The sequence below is a fragment of the Syngnathus scovelli genome, chromosome 20 (assembly GCF_024217435.2).
Source record: "Syngnathus scovelli strain Florida chromosome 20, RoL_Ssco_1.2, whole genome shotgun sequence".
NCBI classification, from domain to species: Eukaryota; Metazoa; Chordata; class Actinopteri; order Syngnathiformes; family Syngnathidae; genus Syngnathus; species Syngnathus scovelli.
The window spans coordinates 7567071-7581117 of record NC_090866.1 but is presented as its reverse complement, the minus strand read 5'-3'; the positions used below and the strand labels follow the sequence as shown (position 1 = coordinate 7581117).

Sequence of the window (14047 nt, the reverse complement as noted above, 5' to 3'; positions counted from 1 at the left end):
AATGAATTATAGGTTCACGTAAATGACCTTGCTGTCATTTTTATGATATTGCAAATTTTGTTCAGGTTTTATTGTGCTTATATCAGTTGATTTTATTTTGAAGGATCTTGAAAACGGAAATAGTCGTAAATTGGTAAAAACTGACCTAAGCAATTGACGTTCTAACAAAAATAGCGCAAAGCCTTTAGGCCACAGGTGTCAAACTCAAGGCAAATTGTGCATCAAATTCTTGTGTCATTACTAGAATTGCAAATTGTCTTCACTTTTAATAATATATATATATTTTTTAAATATTTGACCAGTTTTTACTCATCTGATTTGAAAACGAGTTATTTGTCAGTTTATTTTGTAGCTTTTACTGTATATAATATGAGGTGCTCATACATTTATTTAGGTTGACAGTCATAATGGCACTCCGAAAGAAGCTATGACTACAATGCGGCCCGCAAAAATATAAAAATTTGACACCCATCCTTTAGGTGGTACAGATTTTTATTCCCTCTTGTACACACTAGAACATGAATGAATGGATAATACAAGTCAAGTTAACAAAATGCAGAATGGACACAAAACTCAAGTTGTATTTTATTATTGTGCAAGATTCCTGGTAATCTGACGCACACTACACCGGATTAAGTCATCATATGACTCTCCATCTTTTACGTAACCTCTGACACACAGCACGACTCCAATTCTCTGCCAGAAGATGGCAGTCTCGGTCACATGTGTGACTTAAAAGAAATACATTTCAATCGCATGAAGGGAATCCAGTAATGAGACGAGGCTGCAAATTCCCCGGATGGAAGGGTAAACAAGATGAGCGTGGAGGAGAGTCGACAAAGCTGATGTGCACCTGCATCTATAAAAACAAGCGCCCGAGACGTGCGTTTCCTTTCGGGGGACAAGAAGATGTGCAAGGACACTTAAAAACATCATGCAGCGGTGAGTAGACTATCTTCATCCTACCCAGATGTGTCATTAAAGTTATATAAGATCGCGTAGATTTGGGTTAGAGGGATGTCATGCTACATAAGGAAACGACGGAGAGGAGGACGAGTCTTTATTTTGCACCTATTTGACTAAAGATCGGATTTTATAGATAATTCAAGCGTGGAAACTATTGAGCGGCGAAATTTTAAACTTGTTTTTTAATGTATGTAGCTAAATCACATGACAGGCTCCAATAAAAAAAAAAAAAAACACATTTAAAATGTATACAGCATTAGGGCGTATCAAATAGTCATTAAGTTGAAGTAAATTTTCCGGAAACGTCAAAGATATAAATCTACATTGCATGGTAAAATCTGTATTGTGCAAGGTTTTATACATACAAGTAAAAAAAAAATCCTGGCGTGCTTGAAAAAAAAAAAAAAAAAAAACTAAAGATATTTTTTAAATCAACATAGAAAATATGTGTGAATGCAAAACCGCTGCCTCATTTTTTCATTTCAACTCTTCGATCCTTCTGGTGTATTGCAACAATTTAGTTATGCTTTTGACAGATGCTTTTAATACGCTTAAGTGAAAAAGATGAATAATTTTCATGTAAAAAAAAAAAAAAAAAGGAAGTTTGAAGACATCAAAATGTCTGTTTTCATGGGGAAAGGCATATTAAGCCAAGAACTTTAGTAACAAAGCCCGGGGTGCACAAAGTATGGACTGGGGTCTACATAAGGCCCGCTTCGTCTTTAATCCGGACCGCACAGCATTTGCATTGTCAAGAATTTTGCTGTTTCTCCCTTAAATATGGTATAATTCAGCGATTTTCCCTTAAATTGGTGAATATTAGACTATTTTATCTCATTAAATAATTGATACATTTATTGTAGGTGGGAACAGAAGTGTGAACGTGAACGGATGTGTAAACACGAATGCTTGAACGACCTGATGTGCATGTTTTTATAATGCGGTAGGATATTTGTCTTCCTCGTTGAATCTCCATATATTATGAGTCATTCCTTGCTCCCAGCGTTCCTCTCTCTTTCCATGTTGTAAAATTTACAGTGTCCCAATGTTGAAGAAATATTGTGAGAACATTGTCGCACAAGCACAAAACATCATTCGCGATGCATGTAATTAATTTGCCCCATGTCAGCTCTGACCTATTCATTCTCCACTAATGCTAAGAGACAGGAAGTTGACGTTGGTGTTGACAAGCTTTTAGCATTTAAAATGGCAGCAGGCTTTGTGATTTCCTTCCTCCCTAACAGATGGGTGCAGGTGATTAGCTGGGATGAGCAAAAAACAATGGATGCTGTAAGTTATATAATGAGTTATCTTTTTCCACTTCTTTGTGCAAAATTTGGTCAGATTAATTCTGTGACCTGGTTTAATTTTGACATTTATGCAGTTTGTGGTTTAGAAGCAATAGTCTTCTAAAACTGCAGATTGAAAAATCAGCTGATGGAAGGATGTAAATTTGCTGTCCGTGTTTTCAAGGTAAAAAAGTTATATTCATATTTGTTGTCTCTTTGAATCCAGATTGGAGAAAGCCAGCGGATGAATCTGCTTTTACATCCAAGCTCTGCGTAATAAAAACGTTGCCCATCTCCCCCTGCTTGGCCATCGAAGTACTGAGACCTTTTCTGTTCTCGTCAAAACGAGACCAAGGAAGGACAAACTAACACAGAGACGATTACTGAAGAAAAATCCATGAAAGAAAAGCTGGCTGAGGTGACGGAGGTGATGGGTAATAACAACAGTGAGCCGCCTAATGGTCCAGACATTGCAACTCATCAGGATGATGATGTCACAGGTACTATAATTATATAACTTTTTGTTGTTTTGATTCAAATAGTCCACATGGAGGGCCTCAACACCTGACACCTGACTCTTATGTAATAGTTAATCTTCTGTGGTCTTTAATATCATAAATCATACACGCAAATAAATTAACTTGAACATTCCCAGATTTTGCGGGGGGAAAATCTCACCTCAAAGCATGATCTGATATAAACATAGGGCTTTGGCGCTGTCTTCTGACATCTTGAGTTGAAGAGATTTATTAGCTTTATTTATTTTTTGCCAACAAGAGACGATTGTAAAACATTTTAAGGGGGTGTCGCAAGGGAGTACTGTAATTTTTTATATTTCTAACCCTAACCCATCACAATTACTTACCCGATAATTGTTATAAATTGTCAAAATTAGTGCGATACATGAATTAATTATTATGGCTGATATCTTGGACAGTAAAATCAATGCTTATTCACAAAATAGCCCCCAGAGACTGTTTCTCATTTATGAACCAACTCAAGTGAAACATATTTGATAGACAAAGTGAAACACGTCATTCTGCAAAGACCTGCTGGTTAGAAGCATCATCATCATCATCATCATGCTTCCTCCTCTGAGCGTGCTCCAGGCAACCAGAGCATTAAGATGAGCAGGATGATAGTAAGCCCTGGAAAAATACTTTTTGTGTTCAGTATGTCTGTAATAGCATGCAATTTTTTTTTTTTTGTTACATAAATCCATCTCGTATGCAATTAAAAACAACATACCCTAAAATGTCATTGAATATTTCACGCTGTGGTTAAATCAAGCATTTTAATTTCACCTCCCAGCTAAAGTTCATCATTGTGACTCATACTTTAATACGAGCGCATCATCACGTTGTGACACTTTCCACGAGGGGCATATTTGCTTAAGCGCACCTTCATCACACTGACATCACGGATGACATCACCGGGTTCATTTTCCTGCAGTTGACATTGCTTCCGTCGGGAAACATGCAAGGCTTCACGTAAATAATCGGACATGAGAAACAGCAGGTGAGTTTCCTTGGTGTTTTGTTTGTTTTCTGGTATGTTTCCAGGAAGCGTCTCCAGATATGGAGCGTCGAGCCTCAGCCCAGAGCTGCTGGCCTCTCTGCAGTCTCTTGGAGAAAATACTGACTACACACTACTGCCACACTCGCTACACCAGGTGGGTGTTTGTGTGGAAAGAGGGTATTTTTTTCCTCCGCTAATCCTTTGGGGGAATATCCTTTTACTAAGGGAGACCAAACACGCATCTGGTGACACGAGCACACCACTTCCCCTCACTTCATTCAAAGTTCACAAAAACAGCACCCTGCATGCTAGCGATTTAATGATTGTGCAAAAGTTTTAATTGTGTTGTTTTATGCTTGTCATTGTGATCAATATAGATACGATGATGTGTAATATTGATATTTTTTGGGGATAATGTTAATTTGGCATATTTAGAAATTTTGCCATTCAGTTTGCACTTGTGTTTTGGATAATATTTAAAAAGATTATGGATGGGCGAGTACCGATACCAAAGTCTCAGTACCGATACTAGCCGTATTTCAGGATATCAATTCTTGCAATGGTGGTTGATACCAGTATTGGCCAGTTTTACCAACTAGAAATTAATAGATAATTGCTATATGTGGAGTTTTAAGGAAAATTGCTGTATTGGAATATATAAGTCTTTGTTTTTTTTGGAGGGGGTTATGTATCAAAAGTATTAATGGTATCGGCATTCGGTATCGGTTACTGCTCTTGAGTTCTCACACTGGTATTGAACATTCCTAAAAAATAATAATATGCTGTGATTTTATGTTGTTTTATAGAAAATGTTTGATTTCCATCCAAATGAATTATAATTTAATGACTGGTAAAATTTGGGTCCTAATGGTGAGACCAGTTGAGAATCCCTGCTTCAGTTGACATGAGTTAGAATTAAAAAAAAAAAAGAAATTGAATGTGTGCGATACTGTAAGTAGTTGCACGTGACTTTCAATTTCACATGCTCCGTCTCACTACCGTCATCTCTGAAGGAATGGAGTGCTTTTCACATCAAATCATCTTCTCTTGGCTGAGCAGCTTAATTTGACAAGCTCCGCTGTGCTCACTCACGTGGATTTAAAGTTTTTTTTTCCTCCAATGACTCGAGGGTATACACCTTTATTGTACGTTAAACATGTTTTTCGTCACAGATCGCACAAGCCTGCTCACTCCAAGAGGACTGTATCCTTTTTAGAGAAACTGGTCAAATATAAAAAAAAAAAAAAAAAAGATATTATTAAAAGTGAAGACAATTTGCAATTCGAGTAATGACACACGAATTTGATGCACAATTTGTCTTCGCGGGCCACATAAAATGATGTGACGGGCCGTATCTGGCCCCCGGGCCTTGAGTTTGACACCTGTGCTGTAGACCCTTTTTTCATGTGTCTCTGTTAATGCTTTAATTTGGAACGTCCTTAACCGGTGATGTCACCAGACCAGTTGGCCATCCAGCTTCTCCAGCTAGAGAAGCTCTACCATGAGCGTGTGCTTTTTAACCTCACTGTCCTGCAGGAGAACTGGGGTATTGCAACTCTTTTTCTACTTTTCGACTTATTGGTGAGAATATAGATTATTTTTATTTTTTTTTGTATTTGCAGAGAGCCAATGTAAAGAGAAGGATGCTGACAAGTGCTTGCCTGCTGAAACAGACAACATTGGTCAGAAACACATTGAGACGCTGAGACACATCTGTGGGACACACCTCAAGTGAGTCATCACTGGATCGCTCATAGAAACACTTGCAAATGGATCTATTTGCAAATGTTATTGGGAACCTTTCTGTCACCGATTGTTTTGTGGAATGGGTGTCAAACTCAAGGCCCGGGGGCCAGATACGGCCCGCCACATCATTTTATGTGGCCCGCGAATACAAATTTTGCATCAACTTTGTGTCATTACTAAAATTACAAATTGTCTTTTAAAAAATACTTTTTATTGATAGCAATTTTTATTACCATTTATCTTTTTAAACTATTTGAACAATTTTTACTAGCCTCTGATTTCAAAACTAGGTTTGTTGTATAGCCTATAGAAGACGTTGACAGTCATAATGGCCCGCTAAGAGAAACTGACTACAATGCGACAGAAATGAATTTGACACCCCTGCCCTAAGATGGCACATGGTACTGTCCAAGCAGGACTGGCCATATGATGCCAGATGGGCCACGTCTTTTCGGCCCAATGTGGTACAGCCCACAATCAAGAGGGCATTGGGCTTCTTATCTCTACTAGGGTTTCTACATTTATTAATAATGACATAATAGGTGGCCACCCAACCACAAGTGTATGCAGGCTCCCTCAGGTAGTACACAAAATAATCACTGCCCATACTGTTCAGTTGTGTTTAACTTTTTAATCCAATACATTTGCAATAAACTTTTTTTTCCCTAAACTGATAAAGACATCACTAATCACAGGCCTGTATGCCAGACATAGTTGTTTACCGCGCCACTCTGGAATGTGACTCTAACTCACAGCCTTTGGGTGCAGGTGGATCAGCTTCAGCAGAGAAAGCCAACTTCCCGCTTTGAAAGCTCACAATCTTATTGCTTTTCTTCATATTTTGGTTATGTCAGCTCATGTTGGTTCTTCATGCCTGTCTTTCATGGTTCCATCTCTTTGTTTGGACTAAGACCATCCCTTGGTGAGGATAGAACGCTAATCGACGTAACAAGACAAAGCAAGAAAGAGGCGCCCCATCAGGGAAAAGGTAAATGCAACTATTTCGGTTGTTGTTTACAAAGACACAACTAAAGGCCATTATTGTAGAAAAAATGTGTTGAGCTATTTTATATATATTTTGTAACATTATAGAGCTGATAAAAATGGTGGACCTTTTATAAATCATTAAGTTTTTGTTTGCCTTGGGTCACATGTGGTAAATGGCGTGCACTTACATGGCGCTTTATCTAGATGACCAAAATAAAAATCAAATTACAGATATCATTCATCAAATAAAAATTCGCTTGACCTTTAAATATGGAGTAGACATAAATAACCTTTTGTAAAGACCTCGAGCAAAAAAGAATGCAAGGCACTGTATCATTAGAATACTTTTTAGTTATAAGGATTTTTTTTTCCTTAGGGAGGCCGTGGGTGTGCCAAGAATATAACAGGGAGTCTGTAAAACAACAGAAAAATTCTTTACAAATTCCTCAAATTCTTTAAAAAATGATAATGAAGATTCTGAAAGTCAATTATCTGGCCTGGCACCTTATTTCAGAAGGAGCCAGTGCCCCCGTGGCCCCCCTTCTAGCTCTGCCTGTGATTATAATTAGTTTGTAAAAACTGTTCCTATAATAGATCTCATTCAATTTTGTAAGTCTAGCTAGTGAAGTTAACTATAATAAATCAGCCTTAACATATATTCTCTAATCTCTGTTGACAGCAAGCAACCCTGAAATAACAAATGAAGATGACAAAGAAGTGGGAAAAATGATATCCAAGTCAAATCATCCTAACCATCATAAACCTGGAATATGCGAAGAGACGCTTGAGGAAATGAAAGAAGATGACGAGGAAGAGCAGGACGTGAAGGTGGAGTGGCCTGCAGGAGTTCCGCAGGCATCAGACACAGACCTGGCAAAACTTTGCCATGTAGATGGGGTAGGAAAGATCACCTTCTGTCTGTTCTTCTCGCCATTCCTTTACTCATGCATGGAATTATTCCTGCACATCACAGCCTGCAGCAGTAAAGTGTTTGCTGAAGACACTCCCTTTGTGACATCATACTCGATTAAATTTCCCGAGGCAATCGGCTGTTTCGAATGAGCACTTGCACTTCAGGCTGAACACGGTGTTATATAACCCACTGGAGCTTTGGCTGGGTGGAGCCCGAGGGTAGCCATTACAACTGAACACTCTTTCAAAGAACCACATTCTAAAACAGGTTCTTTGCTGTGTGATAAATAGTGCGCTTTATTCTGAAATATTTAACCCTAACCAAAAGTTTTTATGAGTTGATCCTTTGTATGAGGAGTATAATTGGCTTGTGGATAAGGTCAGCGGATAATGCAAGGATATATTGTGTGCTGTAGACGGGGTCAGGTTTTTTGTTGGTGTTGAGTATCAAAGCCCTCTTGAAAGTCACTTTTACTGCCCCCTAGTGACAAAAAGTCTGTAACTACATGTACACGATGATTATGAAATTAATCATTTGAATATATAGCTTAGAAAATTGGAAGTGTAGTTAAACCACAAAAAAATGTAAGTAAATTGAGTGCAGTCATAGCATTTGATATATTTTCATTTAATCTTTAAGAACAGTTTGTTTTTAAACTTTTATTTGGGAACAATTTTATTTTTTATTTCATAGGTTAGCTGCTGCAGCCGATGTTTGAATGTAAACAAACAAGTGCAAGAAAACATTTCCAGTTATGCTGCAATGCAAAATTCATTTGATTATCTTATTTTATGTTTCAAATTTAGAGTCTGTCCTCCGATGGTCTGGTTTCTATTCTGAAGAGGAGGAGAGCATCCCTGGATGGACTGCCGCCCCCTGGCAACATAGACAACAAGATGAACTGCAAACGCAAAGTTCGCTTTATTGAGCCGCAAGATGGCATGGACCAAGGTTGGATTCCGAAACGCGTCAAGTTAAATAAAATAGTAGACTTTTTTTAATTTCAACTGAAGAATTGGAATGTTGTGTTATGGCTAAATCAATCACCTGCCCTTAATCCGATTGCATTTCAAAATATTTTTTATAAAGAAATGTTTTTGGGTGACAGATGAATGAAATTAGTTTGAATGGAGCAATATTGATTTATTTTACAGTACAAGTTGAATTACAATTAATCAAATGAAATTAGTTTGGACACCCACATCTGCTTTACATGTCTTCACTGCAGATGAAGTGGGTGGAGACTCCTGCTTGATCCTGCTTCTGCTGTGTCTAGTTACCGTGGTGATCAGCGTAGGTGGGACGGCGCTCTACTGCTCCTTGGTGGACAAGTCGTCCAATATTTGCACCGACTTCACTCTGAACATGGACTTCTACGTGACCAACATGTGGAGTTTCTTCCAAGGTTTCCGACATTGGCTGCCTCACGGAACATAAGAGCCATCGTGTGAAGTCTGAAAGAGTTCTCGGTCAAAGTCACAGACAGGGTGACATTTGTGATTTTAGCATGACTTGGAAATTGACTTTTAATCTCCAAGAAACACCAAAATATAAAATGTTTTAAGTCAGAAGATGATAGTCAACGTTTGCTTGTGTGGATCGTTTATCCTAGACAAAATCTTTACCTCAGAAGGGTTCTTGCTACTTTCACTTGTGTCCATATTTTAACATAAATAATCGTTACCCTCATTTGTATCACTTTGTGGCTTTTTTTTAGTCGGATGTTCCAATTACTCCTGATTGTTTCCATTATGATTGCAACTGCATTGATACATGGCATTTATCATTTGTACGCTTGCATGTGTTTGTGTTTTTTGAAACAATCGATAATATTTGTTTGGAAGCCATTTAGTTTAAATCCACCCACACATTCACCCAAAACCGCTAAGCTGGAGTCGAGTGGCGCGTTCTGCAGGGAAGCCCAGTCTTCCCAGTCCCCAGTCAATTCTTCCTACTGTTCCGGAGGGATCCCAAGGTGTTCCCACACCAGTCGAGAGACTGTCATGTCCAGGGCCTCCTTCCGGTTGGACATGCAAATGTCCAGGAAGCATCCTAATAAAATGCACGAACCACACCCACCTGGCTCCGCTCAATGTGGAGGAGCAATGGCTCGACTCTGAATCCTTTGTGGGTGACCCAACTTCTCACCCTATCCCTGAAGGAGAGCCCAGGCACCCTGCAGAGGAAACTAATTTCTGCCCCTTGACGGTATACCCCATTACCGTCTTATTAAATATAGAAAAGTGGAAAGTCGCTTGACATGCCCCAACTGTTTTACATTCAAAATCAGATCTAATAGAAAATAGAGTTGGTATCCTTGGTATCTCAACATTTGCAGTAGCATGGTTGGGAAAAAGATTGGAATAATGTTAACTATTCATACTCATTTTATATTGAAACAGAATTTTTTTGGGGGTATTAGTAAAATTAATATGAGTGTTTCACAGCTAAAAATATGTAACACTGTGAGGTTCAATATTATTATATTGATAAATAAAGGGAATAAATAAATCATCAGCTCATTATCTTTCTATGTGTTTGTGTGAATGGGTGATTGAGAGAATTTTAACTGTGCACTTGTTCTGTTTCCAGCTTCAGTCCATTGACACATCCAATATGGCGGACGTGATAACGTTAAGCAAAAAGTAACCAACAAAGTATTTGGTGAAGTGAATGAAATGCTTTGAATATATTATATTTATCTATTTTTTATAAGTTAAGGGAATTATGAAGAAGGTTTTGTGGAGGTCAAAATGTGTTGTGATAAACGAAATAACGAAACCACAATTATATGTCGGAATCAGCCGCCTTCATTCTAGGCCGGAAATGGGAAAATCCGTGTGGGATAATTCCGACGTCCGACCTTCCTCCAAAGGAGCATATCTATGTTTGACGTCTCAGACTGCAACGGCATGGTGAAGTTAGTTACTATAATTTTTAAAATATTTTTAGCATATTTATTTCACTAGTATGTGGTGTCTTCACCATAGTTATTAATAAATGTGCATAAATCATGGCCGGAAGCAAGATTACCCGGAATGATTTTGCACACGCACAAAATGGAGGTGGTGACATCCAGCAGACCCTACCATATCGTAGTTTTTGGTGCTTCGGGCTTCACTGGCAAGTTTGTAGTTGAAGAAGTAGCTCGCTACGCCGCCGACAGCACCCCAGACAACCGTCTAAAATGGGCCGTGGCCGGCAGAAGCGAACAGCGCCTCAAAGGGATGCTCGAGCAGGTCGCCAACAGGCTAGGTGGGTATACACACATAACCAAAATAATCAAAACTCAAATAAAAGTACTCTTACTTTACAACAATATGACTCAAGTAAAAATAGAAAGCTGTCCTTTAAATATTTTTTCGAGTGTAAGTATGCGGTAACAAACTACTCAAGTAAATTCCCATAAATATGTAAACAGATTTCAGTGCAGAAGGAAATTTCATAACAATGCTCATGTTTATCTCTACAATAAAGATATTTTAATTTTCAGCCATGCCCGAGTTGAGCACAGACGTTGACATCATCATAGCAGATGTATCCAGCAAAGAATCTCTAGCCGTCATGTGCCAACAGGCTCTGGTTATTCTCAACTGTGTGGGCCCGGTAAGTATTAAATGCTGCTGTTGTTGAGAAATGAATCAAAACAAACTGTTGAAATTTGGATCGATGCACTAATGTTGTCTGTGTCATTGTTTCAGTACAGGTTTTATGGCGAGCCGGTGGTCGCTGCATGCGTGGAGAATGGAGCTCACTACATTGACATCTGTGGAGAGCCTCAGGTAAACGGAACATTTATTTGTCTCATTATGTGAACACAGAGAGGCCAACACTCACACAAATGGTACTGTGTCTTAATTTTTTTTTGTAGTTTCTGGAGCGCATGCAGTTGGAGTACCACAATAAGGCCTTGGCCAAAGGGGTGTATGTAATTGGTAGCTGCGGCTTTGACTCCATACCAGCAGACTTGGGTATTCTCTATACTCAGAGCCACTTTAAAGGTTAGACTGTTTTTTATGACATGTTTGGTACAGTGGACCCACAGAAGTCCCAAAAGTGCAAAAATAATTACCGTATTTTCCTGACTATAAGGCGCACCGGACTATAAGGCGCACCTTCAATGAATGGCCCATTTGAAAACTTTGTTCTTATATAAGGGGCACCGGACTATAAGGCGCACCATTAATGCATCATGTCAGATTTTTAATCCAAATCAAATCATTCTCCATTTTAACTTTTTTATTTTAACTTCAGATGCAACAAATTACTTTCTAATCACAAAATAATGATCCATAGTCTTTTTGATTCATGATTCATAGTCTTCAGCGGGCCACTTATGATTGATTTCATGACACAATGCTTTGGGCCAGTTTAAATTTAGGAATTTGGTCCATATATAAGGCGCACCGGACTATAAGGCGCACTGTCGGCTTTTGAGAAAATTTGAGGTTGTTAGGTGCGCCTTATAGTCCGGAAAATACGGTAATACAAGTAACTCTTTTTAAACAAACTTGATGATGCAAAATAAATTATTATTGTTTATTAAATCATTGTTTACTGTCTTGATTTAAGGGACGCTGACAGCAGTGGAGAGCTTCCTAACAATAAGCAGTGGGCCTGAGGTAATCTTCATTAAATTGTCCTCAATAGTCAAGGAAAAAATGAATTTGCTTGAAGTATAGTGGAATAGCTTTGCCTAGCATCTTTAAGCAGTGAATAAAAGGTCAAAACTTTTTCAAATTTCAAAGCACCAATATAGAGCAATAAATCTGTCAATTAAATCTTTGAGGATAGAAATGTTGTCCAAATAGAAAAGCTCAAGTGCTGTTTACCTTTTCAGGGCTCGTGCGGTCATGATGCCACTTGGCAGTCGGCTGTGCACGGCTTTGCGGATAGTAGCTCCCTTCGCCGGCTGAGGAAGAAGTTTGACCACAAGCCGCTTCCTGTCGTAGGAACCAAAGTTCGCCCGAGGTAAATGATATGCTTAAACGTGTTTATGAAAGAAACTGACGTGTTTATTTTGAGGTTTCATGTAAAACCCCAGATATGTTTACTGTATGACATGATGTGTTTAGGAATGAGTACACTAATCCTGTGTGTGTCTGTGTGTGTGTAGAGGTTTTGTGTTTTATAGCAAAGAGATAATGCAGTACGCCATCCCTTTTATGGGTTCGGACCCGTCTGTCGTGAAGAGAACACAGCGTTTCCTTTACCGGGAGGAATGTCGGTCACCTGTAAGTGTTCATGTCAATTCTCATCCATGATTTTTGATGGCTAGAATTTGCAAACTTGTTATCATGATTGAGGAATAGAAATACAGTAGGCATTTGCATAAATTGTGCAATATTGGGATTGTATCAAATGGTATTCCTTTTCGGAGACTATTTGCCAAATGTTGTCATTACCGCAACTGCAGTTGGAATGTGAATGAAATGACATTTCATTCTAATCAATGATTTGGCGTGCATTACATGAGGCAGCAAATAAGCGACATGTTATGAAGAATCTTGCGCTTGAACGTGCCTTGGGTATTGCTGCATTCAAGTTGCTATGATGGAAAAAGAATAAATAAAGAATACTCCCTTTTTTTATTCATGTGAACACTGAAGACATTAAAGCTTTAGAAAAAATGTATTTAGGGCTGCAAAAAATATTTATTTGATAATTGAGTAATCTGTCACTCACTTTTTTGATGAAAGGGGTTTGAGAAACATTTTTAATTTGCATCCTTTTATTAAAAACATTATTTCAAACTGACGTGCAGAAAATGCACAAATTTAATTAATGGTCTGGTCAGTAATATCTTGGATTTTTAGTAGGTATTGGTAATATGACTGCCTTTCATTTTTTAACTGATTTTACTTGAGAGGGAGCGCAGGATTTTCGTTTTTACTGTTACTGGATTATTTTGGTTTATCATCTACCATGCTGGAAATATGATATAAGTCACCTGGAGTGAGTCATCATCACTCTGTAGAGTGCCATGCAATCTCACAAAGTGAGTCACTGGATGATTCGTCGAATCATTAGTGTGTATAGCTTTGGAGATAAATCTGGACCACCCGGGAGAAAACCAGAATCCCAAGCTTGACCAAATGGCTTGACCAATCGCCCTTTTATATTTTTTTCTTCCTTCCAATCCCTCACCATCCTCCCCCGACAGATCCAATATTGTGCATATGTCGGGATAGGTGGTTTCTGCTCGGTTGCCAAGCTCCTTTGCGGCGGACTGCTCTTCTGGGTCATGGTCAAATTCCGCCTGGGCAGGAAACTTCTCACCATGGTACAGACATCATTGCGTCATCACCCAGCAGGACAATTTGTGGACGGTACTTTATGTTGATGTTTGGTGTTTTGCCCTTTTCCAAAGTTTCCAAGGTTTTTTTCCTTTGGAATGTTCAGTAAGGCCGGTCCAACAATTAAACAGGTAAGACTTGAATTTATCAACGCTCTAATTAAATTAGTTTATTGATATGTATGCTTCTTCTATGTTAGTTAATATAGTTGTGAGTCCAAACGCACCAAATGAAGAAAACGCTAGTGTTAAGATCATTGTTGGTAGTTTGGATTTAAAATATTTATATGATATTTGTAATATAGATTTTAAATCCGGTTGTGCAATGTAAAT

General features: G+C 38.5%; 2 protein-coding genes across 8 annotated transcripts in view; both read left to right on the top strand.

Annotated features, from left to right (window-relative positions):
- The first annotated feature begins 720 nt into the window (after positions 1 to 720).
- On the top strand, positions 721 to 9108 carry cnstb (consortin, connexin sorting protein b). 5 transcript variants are annotated; one of them, XM_049756026.2, is made up of 11 exons: positions 726 to 942; positions 2211 to 2256; positions 2482 to 2755; positions 3818 to 3927; positions 4946 to 4976; positions 5233 to 5319; positions 5396 to 5504; positions 6431 to 6507; positions 7186 to 7403; positions 8226 to 8370; positions 8648 to 9108. In XM_049756026.2, exons 3-11 carry the CDS (start codon positions 2653 to 2655, stop codon positions 8854 to 8856), a joined length of 1089 nt encoding a protein of 362 aa, XP_049611983.1. In that variant the 5' UTR covers positions 726 to 942; positions 2211 to 2256; positions 2482 to 2652; the 3' UTR covers positions 8857 to 9108. The 5 variants fall into 5 exon arrangements, with proteins under 5 accessions (XP_049611984.1, XP_049611983.1, XP_049611982.1 ...); XM_049756027.2 differs by lacking the exon at positions 2211 to 2256 and having other exon boundaries at positions 721 to 942; positions 8696 to 9108; XM_049756025.2 differs by lacking the exon at positions 2211 to 2256.
- A 1331-nt stretch (positions 9109 to 10439) lies between these two features.
- Positions 10440 to 14047, top strand: part of LOC125989750 (saccharopine dehydrogenase-like oxidoreductase) — a 73276-nt gene continuing 69668 nt past the window's right edge. For 2 of the 3 annotated variants that reach the window (XR_007488713.2, XM_049756023.2), the window contains exons 1-9: positions 10440 to 10674; positions 10913 to 11025; positions 11121 to 11201; positions 11291 to 11420; positions 11992 to 12041; positions 12260 to 12390; positions 12536 to 12653; positions 13583 to 13702; positions 13790 to 13846. Coding sequence is in view for 1 of the 3 variants with exons in the window: in XM_049756023.2 (XP_049611980.1) it covers positions 10458 to 10674; positions 10913 to 11025; positions 11121 to 11201; positions 11291 to 11420; positions 11992 to 12041; positions 12260 to 12390; positions 12536 to 12653; positions 13583 to 13702; positions 13790 to 13846 (1017 nt within the window). In the remaining 2 variants the exon portion in view is untranslated. The remainder of the gene's footprint in view (positions 10675 to 10912; positions 11026 to 11120; positions 11202 to 11290; positions 11421 to 11991; positions 12042 to 12259; positions 12391 to 12535; positions 12654 to 13582; positions 13703 to 13789; positions 13847 to 14047) is intronic. The other variant, XR_007488712.2, reaches the window with a different exon arrangement.

Excerpts from the sequence above, each read along its gene's own strand:
- cnstb (XM_049756025.2), top strand. The coding sequence starts at position 2,653 with ATGAAAGAAAAGCTGGCTGAGGTGACGGAGGTGATGGGTAATAACAAC. Across the intron at positions 2,756-3,817 it reads TCAGGATGATGATGTCACAG|GAAGCGTCTCCAGATATGGA; the intron begins GTACTATAATTA and ends GTATGTTTCCAG. Across the intron at positions 6,508-7,185 it reads GGCGCCCCATCAGGGAAAAG|CAAGCAACCCTGAAATAACA; the intron begins GTAAATGCAACT and ends CTCTGTTGACAG.